Here is a 15,405-nt window from a genome sequence, read left to right on the forward strand (position 1 = left end):
TATTGGAAAGATGTTGTGAAACTTGAAAGGGTTCAGAAAAGATTTACAAGGATGTTGCCAGGGTTGGAGGATTTGAGCTACAGGGAGAGGCTGAACAGGCTGGGGCTGTTTTCCTTGGAGCGTCGGAGGCTGAGGGGTGACCTTATAGAGGTTTATAAAATTATGAGGGGCATGGATAGGGTAAATAGACAAAGTCTTTTCCCTGGGGTTGGGGAGTCCAGAAGTAGAGGGCATAGGTTTAGGGTGAGAGGGGAAAGATATAAAAGAGATCTAAGGGGCAACTTGTTCACGCAGAGGGTGGCACGTGTATGGAATGAGCTGCCAGAGGATGTAGTGGAGGCTGGTACAATTGCAACATTTAAGAGGCATTTGGATCGGTATATGAATAGGAAGGGTTTGGAGGGATATGGGCCGGGTGCTGGCAGGTGAGACTAGATTGATTTGGGATATCTGGTTGGCATGGACAGGTTTGACCGAAGGGTCTGATTCCATGCTATACATCTCTATGACTCTATGAACCCTTTCAAGTTTCACAACATCCTTCCGATAGGAGGGAGACCAGAATTGCATGCAGCATTCCAAAAGTGGCCGAACCAATATTCTGTACAGCCATAACATGACCTCCCACCAACTCCTATATTCACTGCTCTGTCCAATAAAGGAAAGCAAAACAAATGCCTTCTTCACTATCCTATCTACCTGCGACTCCACTTTCAAGGAACTATAAACATGCACTCCAAGGTCTGTTTGTTCAGTGGCACTCTCCCCAGGACATGACTATTAAGTGTGTAAGTCCTGCCTTGATTGCCTTTCCAAAATGCAGTACCTCACATTTATCGAAATTAAACTCATCTGCCACTCCTCAGCCCATTGGCCCATCTGTCAAGATCCCCTTGCACTTTGAGGTAGCCTTATTTGCTGTCCACTACACCTCCAATTTTGGTGTATTCTGCAAACTTACTAACTATACTGTCTATGTTCACATCCAAGTCATTTCTGTAAATGACAAAAAGTAGTGGACCCAGCACTGGTCCTTGTGGCACTCCACTGGTCACAGGCCTCCAGTCTAAAAAACAACCCTCCACCACCACCCTCTGTCTTCTACTTTGAGCCAGTTCTTTATCCAAATGGCTAGTTCTCCCTGTATTCCATGAGATCTAACCTTGCTAATCAGTCTCCCATGGGGACCCTTGTCGAACGCCTTACTGAAGCCCATATCGGTCACATCTACCGCTCTGACCTCATCAATCCTCTTTGTTACTTCTTCAAAAAACTCAATCAAGTTTGTGAGACATGATTTCCCATGCACAAAGCCATGTTGATTATCCCGAGTTAGTCCTTGCCTTTCCAAATACATGTACATCTTGTCCCTCAGGATTCCCTCCAACAACTTGCCCACCACCGACGTCAGGCTCACTGGTCTATAGTTCCCTGGCTTGTCCTTACCACCCTTCTTAAACAGTGGCACCACGTTTGCCAACCTCCAGTCTTCCAGCACCTCACCTGTGACTGTTGATGATACAAATATCTCAGCAAGAGGCCCAGCAATCACTTCTCTAGCTTCCCACAGAATTCTCAGGTACACCTGATCAGGTCCTGGGGATTTATCCACCTTTACCCGTTTCAAGGCATCCAGCACTTTCTCCTCTGTAATCTGGACATTTTGCAAGATGTCACCATCTATTTCCCTACAGTCTATATCTTCCAGATCCCTTTCCACAGTAAGTCTTGAATTGAAATACAGAGCGTGTTGATTACCCACTGAGTCTTCTCCTCAGCAGTGCTGAACTGAGAGCACGTTAAATGGAGACATTCATTCAAGTAACAGATTCTATTTCAATCTTTCTGCAGGAGCAGCTGATAGGAGTTGTTGGAAAGGTCGGTTGTGGCAAGAGCTCCCTGATAGCAGCGATATTGGGAGAACTCAACAGGTAACTTCATAAAACAAATGTTTATTGCAGCATGGACATGAGTCGTTCAGCCCATCAGTTCTGGCGTTTACCCTTCACATGGGTGCATCCACTCAGTCTGTTCCCATTTGGTACTATCCCTAACCTCAAGAGTGGAATGGCCCACTGCCTCAGTGTAAAGGGCAAAGCTGAAACACAGCACCTACCAAACCCATGACCACTTCCATCTCGAAGGACAAAAGCAGCAGATCCATGGGAACACCACCACCTGCAAGTTCCCCTCCAAACCACACTCCACCCTGAGTTGGAAATAGATTGCCATTCCTTCACTGTCGCTGTGGCATTAATCAATCACTGTCTGGGCAGAAGAGTCATCCCTGAGATCCTCCCCCTCCAGCCCTCAGAATTTGATGGGTTAAAGGTTGCCCACCCTGCATCCTCTCTCATGATTAAGCACCATGCCACTTTAAACTCTCCATCACAGCAGCATTACATTCATAGCTTCTGCCTCAGAACCATAAGGGAATTTCACCGTCTCATGGCTGTGTGCATTCTATCTGCTGTTTGTCTGAAAGCCCTGATATTGAATTTTGCATCAGTGACTGCTTGTTCTCATCTCCCTAACTTTATGGTAAGATACTTGATAGTATGTTCCTGCAAATCTCAGCAGAGCTGGAGAGATGCGGATTTGTGCTTTTAAGTTTTGGTTTGTTCCTGATCTCGGTAATATTGCTGTGGGGAGATTCTGAAGAATGAAATGCTCATCAGGAAGGAGACCATTTGCCTCTTGCATCTGCAAGGCACTTGTTGAATGGGCAACAAGCTGGGACAGTTATTCTCCCGGGATAGGAACTGATAGGTTGATGCTTCCCCTATCTTTTATAGAAGTTAGTGCTTGGTGTGGAGTTATTGTGAGAGATCATGAGAATTTCCTAATTATTGTCGCCCATGCACAGAAGAACTGTGGAGCTCCTTTACTCTAGTTATTCTTAGTTATACTTTTGAGGGTGAGGAGATTGAGTTGCAGGAATTTGAATTCCTAAAGAATTTCTAAAGAGGGCTACAGATGCTTCGGATTAGAGCGACAGGTTTAGACAGTGGATATGGACTGGCTCAGGCTTGAAGGAACTGGTAATTGGAAGCTGCTTGAATACGTCTAGAGCATAGACCATAGAACATCACAGCGCAGTTCAGGCCCTTCAGCCCTAGACATTGTGCCAATCTGTGAAACCAATCTGAAGCCTATCTATCCTACACTATTCCATTTTCATCCATATATTTATCTACTGACCATTTAAATGCTCTTAAAATTGGCGAGTCTACTACTGTTGCAGGAAGGGTGTTCCACGCCCCTACTACTCTCTGAGAAAAGAACCTACCTCTGACATCTGTCCTATATCTATCACCCCCTCAATTGAAAGCTATGTCCCCTCGTGCTAATCATCACCATCTGAGAAAAAAGGCTCTCCTTGTCCACCCTAAGTAACCCTCTGATTATCCTACATGTCTCAATTAAGTTACCTCTCAACCTTTTTCTCCCTAACAAAAACAGCCTCAAGTCCCTCCGCCTTTCCTCATCAGACTTTCCTTCCATACCAGGCAACATCCTGGTAAATCTCCTCTGCACCCTTTCCAAAGCTTCCACATCCTTTCTACACTGACCAGAACTGTATGCAGTACTCTAACTGCAGCCACACCAGAGTGTTGTACAGCTGCAACATGATCTCATGGCTCCGAAACTCAATCCCTCTACCAATAAAAGCTAACACACCGTATGCCTTCTTAACAACCCTCTCAACCTGGTTGGCAACTTTCAGGGAACTATGTATATGGACACCGATATTTCTCTGCTCATCCACACGACCAAGAATCTTACCATTAGCCCAGTACTCTGTATTCCTGTTGCTCTTTCTAAAGTGAATCACCTCACACTTTTCCACATTAAACTCCATTTGCCACCTCTCAGCCCAGCTCTGCAGCTTATCTATGTCCCTCTGTAACCTGCAACGTCCTTTGGCACTGCCCACAACTCCACTGACCTTAGTGTCATCTGCAAATTTACTAACCCTCCTTCTATGCCCTCATCCAGGTCATTTATAAAAATGACAAATAGCAGTGGACCCAAAACAGATCCTTATGGTACACTACTAGTAACTGAACTCCAGAATGACCACTTCCCATCAACACCACTCTGTCTTGTTACAACTCGTCAATTTCTGATCCAAACCGCTAAATTACCCTCAATCCCATGCCTTTGTGTTTTCTGCAACAGCCTACTGTGGGGAACCTTATCAAATGCCTTACTGAAATCCATTTCCACCATATCAACGGCTTTACCTGCATTCACCCGTTTGGTCACCTTCTCAAAGAACTCACAACCTACCCTTCACAAAACCATGTTGACGATCCCGAATTAAATTATTCCTTTCTAGATGATTATAAATCTTTTCCAACACTTTACTCATGACCGACATAAGGTAAAAGAGAGAACCTCTATGCACATACCCTAAGAATCTTGCATGTTCAAATTAGGATACAATTAGGAACACACGACCAAGGAGAAGGAGTAGGCCATTCAGCCCTGTGAGCTAGCCTCGCCATTTTCAATAAGGTCATGGCTCATCTGACTGTAACCTTAGATCCACAATTCTAACTTCTCCGGGTAACCCTTCACCCCCTTTCTTACCAAGAGTCCATCTGTCCCTACCTTAAAAACATTGGTTTCCATTGTTTTTTCCGGAAGAGAATTCCAAAGGCTCAGGAACCTCAGAAAGAAATGTCCCCTCAGCACTGGTTTAAGTGGGTGATGCTGGATTTTTAAACAGTAATCCCTAGTTCTAGATTCTCCTTTCAGAGAAGTCATGCTCTGCACAACCTTTGGGAGCTGATATCTTTCAATTGGGTTGCCTCTTGGTCTTGTAAACTCTGGCAGATGTTCAGCCTGTCAGTTCTGTCCTTGTAAGATAGCTGCCCACTGCAGGTATGAGTATGGTAGACATTTACTGAAGTGCTTCCAATACATTTATGCACTTGCTGAAATAATGTGACCAATGCTGTGTACAGTACTTTAATGGTTGCATTGGTGCACAGCACAACTGTAGTACAACCCTCTGGCCTTGGTATTCCTTCCCTCTGATACATGATGATGTTGTGTTTGCTTTTCTAATTACTTGCTGTACCTGCAGCTCTTTGCAAATCATGTCCCAGGACGCACACATCCCTCTGCACACCAGCAGTCGACAATCTCTCACCATTGAGATAACGTAGTACTTTTGTAACTCTTCCTGCCAAATTGGACAAATTCACATTTTCCTACATTGTATTTGTTAGGTCCTCTCTCACTCACATAGCCTGCTAGTGTCTATTTTGTAGCCTCCTTATGTGCTCTCCATTACTCATTTTCCTATCTTATTTTTGTGTCATCAACAAATTTGGCAACAAACCTTTCTTCTTTTGTCCAAGTGATTTCTACAAGTTATAAATAATTGAGATACAAAATCAGAAATTGCTAGAAAAATTGAGCAGGTCAGACAGCATCTGTGGAGAGAAATCAGAGTTTTCATTTTGGGTCCAGTGACCTTTCTTCAGAACTGGTTGTAGCTGGGAAAAGGTTGGTGTTGATGCTGGAGAAGGGGTGGGGGGTAGGCGGAAGGAGTAAATGATAGGTGGAGATGAGCCCAGAGAGACAGTGAAAACAGCTGGAAATGTGTTGCTGGAAAAGTGCAGCAGGTCAGGCAGCATCCAGGGAACAGGAGAATCGACGTTTCGGGCATAAGCCCTTCTTCCTGAAGAAGGGCTTATGCCCGAAACGTCGATTCTCCTGTTCCCTGGATGCTGCCTGACCTGCTGCGCTTTTCCAGCAACACATTTTCAGCTCTGATCTCCAGCATCTGCAGACCTCACTTTCTCCTCAAAGACAGTGAAAACAGTTGGGTAGACAAAGGAGTGGGTAAACATCAGCCTGGGAGAATGAATGGTTACTAATGGGGACTGTTATTGGTTGACAATGGGTTGGTTGTGCTGGCAGCCCATGTGATGACAAGACCTGGTACCTCACCAAATGCCTTCTGGAAGTCTAAACATGCCAAATCTATAAAATCCCCATTATCCAGATTGCTTGGTACATTTTCAACTAACTCTAGTAAATTAGTCAAACGAGACTTCCCATTTGTAAAACTGTGCTGACTCTGATGGATCACATTCTGACTTTCCAAATTTCCTGTTATTATTGTTTCAAACAATTTTCCAATGACACATGTACAACTAATTGATCTATAGTTTCCTACTTTCTGTCTCCCTCCCTATTTGAGCAAGGGCATTATATTAGCATTTTTCTAATCGATTGGAACCTTTGCCATATCCAGGCAGTTTTGGAATATTATAACCAACAGATCCACTATCTCTGCTGCCAGTTCCTTTAAGACCCTAGGATGCAGGCCATCAGGCCTTGCAGACTTATCTGCCTTCAATCCCAATGGTTTGGTCTGTACTTTTTCCCTAATGATGATGTTTGTTGTAAGTTCCTCCTTTTCAATAATCTCTGCATTTTCTGTTACAATTGGAATGGTACTGGTGTTCTCCACTGTGAAAACTGTCGTAAAATATTGATTTAGATCGCTGCCATTTCTGTACTTGCCACTGTTAACTCACCAGCCTTATCCTCCAAGGATCTAACATTCACTTGAGCTCCTCTCTTCCTGAGTTTTGAGAAGATTTGTAGCTCAGGTTAAGGTTCAGGATGTAGGTTTGCTCGCTGAGCTGGAAGGTTCACTTTAAGATGTTTTGTCACCATACTAGGTAGCATCTTCAGTGAGCCTCCAGACGAAGCACTGCTGGTGTTTCCTGCTTTCTATTTATATATTTGAGTTTTTTTTTGGATTGGTGATGTCATTTGCTGTGGTGATGTAATTTCCAGTTCTTTTTCTGAGGGGTTGGTAAATGGGATCCAGTCAATGTGTTTGTTTATAGGGTTCTAACCGGCCCCTGCTGGGGCTATTTGATCAGTGACTGGATGGAAAGTGCTTTGGTACCTGATCTTTGGCTGGGTGGAAAGGGGCTTGGGAGGCAGGGATTCCAGCTGATCTCTCAAATTTAGAAACATGGTGCAGGAGTAGGTCATTCAGGCTCTCTGCCTTTATTCCTGATGAAGGGCTTTTGCCCGAAATGTCGATGTCGCTGCTCCTTGGATGCTGCCTGAACTGCTGTGCTCTTCCAGCACCACTAATCCAGAATCTGGTTTCCAGCATCTGCAGTCATTGTTTTTACCCGGCCTCTGAACCTGCTGCACCATTCACTGTGATCATGACCAATCGTCCACCTCAGTACCTTGTTCCCAGTTGTTTCCCATACTCTTTGATCCCTTTAGCCCTAAGGACAATTCCTTTTTGAAAACTTTCAATACTTTGGCCTCAACTGCTTTCTGTCACAGAGAATTCCACAAGCTCACCACTCTCTGGATGAAGAAATTTCTCCTCATCTTAGTTCAAAATGGCCTCCCCCATATCTTGAGACTGTAGCCTTGTTTCTGGATCCTCCAGTCATCGGGAATATTCTTCCTGCCTTTACCTGTCTCGGCCTGTTAAAATGTTTGCATCCAAATTGCCAGACTGTTTCTGCACCATCCAGCACTGCATTAACAGTAATTTTGTCCAATTAAATATTGGGAAGTGTTGCAACCAAGGCTGAAGGAGATGGTACAACGATGACAGGAGGAATGTTTTGATTATCAAACGCCACTGGTCCACAAGTCACACCATTAAAAATGGAACAGTACAAATGTTTTGACTCAATCACCAAAATGGCCTTATGTTTCACTTTGAGTACTGCTATCCACAGGAAGAGTCACATACACTGTACTAACTTCCTCTAATGAAGTTAAAAAAAAATCCATTTAACATAAATAATAACTTTTAAAAAAGAAGTGCCAAAACTGGTTAAGATTTAAATTGTAATCCACAATCCAAACACAATCCTTCTCATCCCAAAAGAAGCATACTCACATCCACACCATGTACAGCACAGCCATGCATTGATTATATTTCAGCAGAGCAAAAAAAAACACCTTTGTTGGCAATTGTCTGGAAAAACAAAAAATGGAATTTGACAAATACACCCATCAGACTTCATGTTGATGAAACTAAATTGTTGAAAGCTGTAGATAATAACAGGTCTTCCAATCAAGACTGTGACTTACACATATCAAGCTAGTTCAAAGTCTTTGGAAAGTGATCACAGTTCAGCTTTAAGGCTATACAAGCTAACGAAGGGACTGAGATGTGGAAACTTCATCAGGTTCTCAAATAATTCAATCTAAAAACGGAGGCTGAAACTTGTTTTTCTTATAAGCTTGAGAGGATTTTTTCCTTCTGGCTCCCTAGATTTTTTAAGCATAAACCAAGACCAAAAAGGATTCTGAAAGATGTGTTGCTGAATCTGAAAAGTTCACTCTGACTTCTCTGCACAGGTGCTGCCAGACATGCTGAGTTTTTCCAGCAGTTTCTGTACTTGTACCAAAAAGTGTTGGTAGGCAACCACCTGGACAAAGCCCCATAGTATCATCCAATGAGCTTGTCTGAAACTAAGGACCCTTCAGTTTCTGTATTAAAGCTTTGCCTGGCTGTTTTTCCTAAAATTATTTGACTTTCTGTAATTAAGTGGCTTAGAGCCCACCTCATTGTTGACTTTCTTGACCTTGGAGTGTCAGTATGTTTACAGTAATGTCGGGCTGGGTGTAACAGGATGTTGACCCAGCAACATTGAAGGAACGGTGATTCGCTTCTAATATGAACTGAATATTGAATGTTTGTGAATATGGGCCTAAAGGAGCCTTCCACATCCATCAAAGATTTACTTGCACATCCACTAATATCATTTATTGTATCCGTTGCTCCCGATACGGTCTCCTCTACATTGGGGAGACTGGGCGCCTCCTAGCAGAGCGTTTTAGGAAACATCTCTGGGACACCCGCACCAATCAACCACACCGCCCCGTGGCCCAACATTTCAACTCCCCCTCCCACTCTGCCGAGGACATGGAGGTCCTGGGCCTCCTTCACCGCCGCTCCCTCACCACCAGACGCCTGGAGGAAGAACGCCTCATCTTCCGCCTCGGAACACTTCAACCCCAGGGCCCACCCCCACCCTCCTCTAGCTTATCTGTCCACCCTTCAGGCTCTCTGCCTTTATTTCTGATGAAGGGCTTTTGCCCGAAACGTCAATTTTGCTGCTCTTTGGATGCTGCCTGAACTGCTGTGCTCTTCTAGCACCACTGATCCAGAATCTGGATGAATGCTGTTGAGCGTCTTGAATATTTTTTGGAACTTCAAAGTATGGGCAAGTATGGAGTGTTCCATGATGCTCCTGACTGTCTTGATGATGGTATAAGACTTTGGGGAGATAGTGAGTAAGATATCCTCCACAAAATACCTCGCCTCTGACCTGCTGTTGTAGCCACAGTACTGATATGGTCCTTTCAAATCCAAGGAAGCTGATTGTGGTGAATTTAGTGATGGTCACATTAGTTTCTGCTGTCCTTGTTAATCATTCAACCTTGGATGTTCTTTTTCTGTAAGGTTGGTTTTGACTTAGTCTCTGAAGGAATCTTTATCTTTGGAGCTCTCACATGTACATTCTTTGTTCAGTTTACAAGCTTTAGGATGTTTGGTGGAGATGAATGGATTTGCATTATATTACTCAAAGTTTTTTTCCCTCTTATCTCACTGTCTGTAGGCTTGATGGAGAAGTGTATATCTCAACGCAAAATAAAGGCTTTGGCCTGGCAGCTCAAGAACCCTGGATTCAGTTTACCACTATCCGGGAAAATATCCTTTTTGGAAATAAGTACGATGCCAAGCAGTACCAAGATGTGATTGAAGCTTGTGCACTGTCAGAGGATCTTAATGTAAGAAATTTATAACTTATTTATAATGTCTAAAATACAAAGAGTAATTCTAGTTGTAATGATCCAGACTCTTCATTGATGTAATTGGGTGACTTTAATGAAATTTACTGACACTTTCTCTTTCTAAATCTGTAGTGTCAATGTCACAGGTGATCACAGCGTAAATACCAGCACCCATTAGAAAAACACCTCATCAAATGAAACAAGCTGATTCCTCCTCCCCCTGCCTATCTTTCCCATCATCAAAACAGCAGCAATTTACCTTGCAACTGATATTGATAAGGGAGCCTTGAGTGGGGTCAGTGGAAGAGCTCATCATAATATTCCAATCTTCCCTAGATGCTGGGGAGGTATTTGAAGATTTGAGGAGAAGGTGACACCGTCATTCAGGCAAGGTGTAAGGCTGTTGCTGGAAACTGCAGGCTTGTAAGATCAACATCAGTGCTGGGGTGGCTTTTGAAAACACAAATCAGGGATTCACAAGTTTTTGGAGAGTTTGAGTTAATTCTGGAGAACCAGCATGGATTTGTAAAAGATAGATTGTGTTTGACTATTTGAATGTTCTGATGAAGAAACAGAAGGTTTTTGAGGAGAATGGTGTCTGTATAGATTCTAGGACAGCCTAAACCACAGAGTATGACATAAAAGGTTAGTTAACAAATTGGAGTACATGGAAGAGGCGGGTCAGTGTCAGCTTGGATAAGTAATTGGGTTCAAGAAAGAGATAGCATGACATGTTTTGTTTCGGTATTGAGGATGGTTCACATTGGTGTTTTCCGAGGATCGGTGCTTTGACCAGTGTATTTTTGAAAAGGATTATATTTTACTTGGATTTTGGAATACAGAATGTATTTTTAAAATTTATTGATGATATCAATTTTGGAGGCATGGTAAACCATCATGAGGATGACACCAATTAACTACAATAGAACATGGGTTCACAGAATGGCCACCTCAGTGACAAATGAAATCCAATAGAGCGATGTGAACTGATGTAGAGTGAGATGCACAATGGATTCATTGATAGTTTTAAAGAATGTTCAAATGTACAGTGACTTGGAGACTTATTTGCATAAATGTTTGAAAATACCAGGACATTGTGAAAGAATAATTAATATCTGAATACTTCTTAAATGTTCTGAGGGTTTCTGCCTCTGCCACCCTTATAGGCAGTGAGTTCCAGATTTCCACCAGCACCTGTGTGAAAACAGTTTTTTCTCACTTTACCTTAAATCTTTGCAGTTGGTCTTTGATTCTCACAGGAAGAGATAACCTTTCTTCCTGTCTACATGACCTATGTCCCTCATAATTTTAAACGTCCGAATCATATTCTCTGTTAATCCTGTCTGCATGAAGGAAAGCAATCTCAGTTTGTTCAGCCTTTCTTCAGAACTGAAACTCTGCAGCCTAGGCAGCATCCTGGTAAATCTCTTCTCCACCCTCTCCAGTGCTACCATGTCACTCCTGTAATGTGCAGAACTGCACAACTGGTCCCTGGAAGCTATCTTGTTATGAATGCTTGGTACAATCAGATACAGAGCCTTTGGTTTTATCTTTTTATTGTTATTACCCCTCACCATATCTGCTTGTGCACAAATAGTTTGCATGCTCTGTCCCTTCCTGCCATTCTGTGATCATCACTTCCTTTCTTGCTGCCTTGCTGTCTTCTCAAGGCTAATTGGCCCAACTTCCCAAGCTGATTGCTGAACCCACTATTTAGTTTATAGTTCTCTCTCTGTCTGTGGGACTCATGCGAGTGCCCTAGAATTGAAATCCATTTCTGCTACACAGATCATTCATACATGTGTTGGCCTTTCCAATCTCATTTATTCGATGTCAGTTTGCAATTCCTGCACACCTGCTCTGTTTTTCCATGGGATGGAATATGCTGTTCAATCACAAATTGCCATTGTATTTAGAGTCTTCAATCACACTAACCCAGAACTGCGACAGAGATCTTAATTCTAACTGTTACTTGGATCTAGATTCTGCCGAATGGTGATCAGACGGAAGTTGGTGAGAGCGGAGTGACCCTCAGTGGTGGACAGAAAGCTCGTATCGCCCTAGCCAGAGCTGTTTACATGGTAACTTCAGTTATTTTACAGGGTTCAAGTATTTACAACCAAAGAGAGGGGAGATTTGTAATTGCTAACGGCCAGCACGGTTGGAAAATCCTTGTTTGTGTACCTGTGAAAGGTTGAGAAAAGCAAGGCATTCCCAAATGGAATGACCTGGGAGGGAAAGTTTGGAGGAATTCATGTCAAATTGCAAGTGACTGAGATGACGCATACACAAATGGCAAGAATAGAGTGTGATATTCATCGTAGAGAGCTGGTTCTGTCTTCAGTTTAGTCTTAGCTGATCTGTCCATTTATCTTTTCTCCATATTCTTTGTCTGAACAAATTATCTCTCACATGTAAGTTTTTCAATCAACCTAGACTCAACAGTATTTTTGATCAAGAATATTTCAGCTTTTCTCAATCCTTTGAGTGAGGAGATGCTTTGTGACACCATGTTTTGCTGTTGTCTAATCTCATGAATACAGATATATTTACCAATCTTTTGCTTAATATTTGATTTTGAGACTCTGGGGTTGGGAGGTGTGGGGGATGCCTAGCAATGTAATAAAGAAAATTAATTCAAACTCACTAATCCTTGTTGTCTTCTCCAGGAGAAAGAACTATACCTCCTTGATGACCCATTAGCTGCCGTAGATAAGGATGTAGCCAAACACCTGTTGGAAAAATGTATTTTGGGAGTTTTGAAAGATAAAACTGTCATCCTTTGTACACATCGGACAGAGTTTTTGGATATGGCTGATGTAGTAGTGTTAATGGAAGATGGAAGGATTGTAAAGACAGGTGAGTTATTCACTCCCAAATTAAATACAGATATCTGGTACTGTTCTGTAAGGGCCTGTAGGCTTCCATCTTAAGTCCTCAGTTTATGCTGCATTTGCTTGTGTCATTTGGCTCTCTCAGAGAGGGCAATATGAACTTGGGTTTGTTGTTGTGTTCTTATTGTTCAAGTATGTTGAGATGGTACTGCAGTGTTAATAATACTGGACAAGTAATCCAGGGACTCAGATTAATGCTCACTGGAGAAGAGTTCAAATCCTGCCATGGCAAGATATGGAATTGAAATTCAGTGAACGAATAGAATGGCAGAATTGTTACAGAGCAAAAACCAGCTCTTCGGGCCATTGCATTTGTGCTGGCACTCAAAATGAGCATCTCATCTTCTGCCATTCCTTACTCTTCTCCCTGTAACTCATTAATCTTTATCAAAAAATGATGTAATTCCCTTTTGAATGTCTCAGTTGAATCTGTTACCAACATGTTATCAGACAGTGGATATTAGACGCTAGTCACCAGTTATGTGAAAATGTTTATCCTCCGGTTACTTTGGCATTTTTTCCAAACCAGTTTAAATCTGTGCTCCCTTGTGTTCTTGATCCTGAGACATGTGAACAGTTTCATCCTATCCACTCTGTCCAGAGCTCTGCTGATTTTGAAGACATTGATCAGATCTCCTCTTATTGTCTCCTCTCCAAGAAAAAAACCATCCCAACTTCTCCAATCTATCTGCCTAACTGGAACTCCTCATCCTGGAACCATTCCCGTCAACCTGTTATGCACTGTCTCGAATTCCTTTGCATCCTCAGCTGAGCTGGTGTTTGCTACAAGTTCAGGATGACCTCCATGTAATCTATACCCCCATTAAGTTCAGTTAATTGAAAGAAATTCTGCATGGAATGCTAGTCTCTGATGGGACCATCAATAATATCACTTGCCATAAAAAAAATAAAAAAAAGGTTTGCGCTACAAATGATTTCATCACCAACGATACGTTGTCTCATGAGTAAACAGCCTGATTTGATGATGGACATCCGTAGAACCGGTTCTTGGTGCCTGGGGAGCTTCAGCAGCTGCGCCATGTCTGGCTAACTTCTGTGTTTGGTATAGGTTGCCCTTAGAAAATGCTGAACTAAGTGCTGACCTCCATCTGGGTTTTTCTGCTGCAGTGCTTTCACAAAAGAAGTAATACTCAATCTGCAATTGTAAGGCTCTTTTTTAGGGTGACTTTGTCTCATTTGTACTGATCCCTGTGAAATTGCTTGCCCTGAGACAGTCCCTCATAGGAGGTTTGCTTGAAGTTTCTCTTGTCATCCTTGCAGGGACACAGCCTTCCCATTGAAGGGGAATTATTGAAAACTGGCCTCTGTGTTGTTGAGATGAAAGTGGGTACTGCAGATGCTGGAGATCAGAGTCCAGATTAGAGTGGTGCTGGAAAAGCACAGCAGGTCAGGCAGCATGCGAGGAGCAGGGAAATCGACGTTTCGGGCAAAATCCCTTCATCAGGAAAATGTTGATTCTCCTGCTCCTCAGATTCCTGATGAAGGCCTTTCGCCCGAAACGTCAATTTTCCTGCTCCTCAGATGCTGCCTGACCTGCTGTGCTTTTCCAGCACCACTCTAATTTTGACTCTGTTGTTGAGCTGAGCACAAGGAAGGACTTTGTTGTTTGTGTTTTTTTCCTGTCATCCAATTCTCATTACTGTGCCTTTGGGAAAAAGCATTTCCGAACCTTTGTTAATTTTGGTGGGGCTTGTGATCTCACTTACATAATATACGCAGTCACTGATTCATTAGCGTTTATCTGATAGCTTTGTAAGTTGGTTCAAAAGCAGGAGTTTAGAAATATTAGTTAATTAGACAATGAAAAGTATATAATTGGGGAAGGATTACTGACCCCTGAGTGCAAACATGCAGTTGAGGTGGAATGTGTTGGTCTCTTTAAAGTTGTGGAGGCAGCAATCTGCACTGAATCAGAGGGGTTAGGGAACTCTTCCCTTGGTCTTCCTCCTCCTTTTCTAGTCTGGTCTTCCACCTGGAGGAAACAGCTCTCTGAGACTACATTCTGCCCCTCAACACTTGTTGATCTACCCTATATCTAGGGCGGAGATACCTTAGGCTGTGGCCATCAATTGTCTAAGTCGCTTTGGTCAGTGACGATGGGTCAGCTGGTCCTGAAGTTGGACACATTGGAACCAACGACATTGGAAGGGAAAAGGTTGAGACTCTGAAGGGAGATTACAGAGAGTTAGGCAGAAATTTAAAAAGGAGGTCCACAAGAGCAGAAATATCTGGATTACTCCCAGTGCTACGAGCTAGTGAGGGCAGGAATAGGAGGATAGAGCAGATGAATGCATGGCTGAGGAGCTGGTTTATGGGAAAAGGATTCACATTTTTAGATCATTGGAATCTCTTTTGGGGTAGAGGTGACCTGTACAAGAAGGACGGATTGCACCTAAATTGGAAGGGGACTAATATACTGGCAGGGAAATTTGCTAGAACTGCTTGGGAGGATTTAAACTAGTAAGGTGGGGTGGGTGAGGTGGTGAGGAAAGAGATCGATCTGAGACGGGTACAGCTGAGAACAGAAGTGAGTCAAACAGTCAGGGCAGGCAGGGACAAGGTAGGACTAATAAATTAAACTGCATTTATTTCAAGTCTGGATTAGAGTGTTGCTGGAAAAGCACAGCAGGTCAGGCAGCATCCAAGGAGCAGGAAAAACGACATTTCGGGCAAAAGC

At 42.9% G+C, this 15,405-nt stretch overlaps 1 protein-coding gene across 1 annotated transcript in view; it reads left to right on the top strand.

The window, feature by feature from the left end:
• The window catches only part of abcc10 (ATP-binding cassette, sub-family C (CFTR/MRP), member 10), a 133,504-nt gene that overhangs the window by 38,756 nt on the left and 79,343 nt on the right, over positions 1-15,405 (top strand). Inside the window, exons 7-10 of the mRNA XM_043675575.1 lie at positions 1,852-1,931; positions 9,639-9,810; positions 11,796-11,894; positions 12,483-12,672. Of these exons, the coding sequence (XP_043531510.1) occupies positions 1,852-1,931; positions 9,639-9,810; positions 11,796-11,894; positions 12,483-12,672 (541 nt within the window). The remainder of the gene's footprint in view (positions 1-1,851; positions 1,932-9,638; positions 9,811-11,795; positions 11,895-12,482; positions 12,673-15,405) is intronic.

This window comes from Chiloscyllium plagiosum, chromosome 3, assembly GCF_004010195.1.
Source record: "Chiloscyllium plagiosum isolate BGI_BamShark_2017 chromosome 3, ASM401019v2, whole genome shotgun sequence".
Lineage (NCBI taxonomy): Eukaryota > Metazoa > Chordata > Chondrichthyes > Orectolobiformes > Hemiscylliidae > Chiloscyllium > Chiloscyllium plagiosum.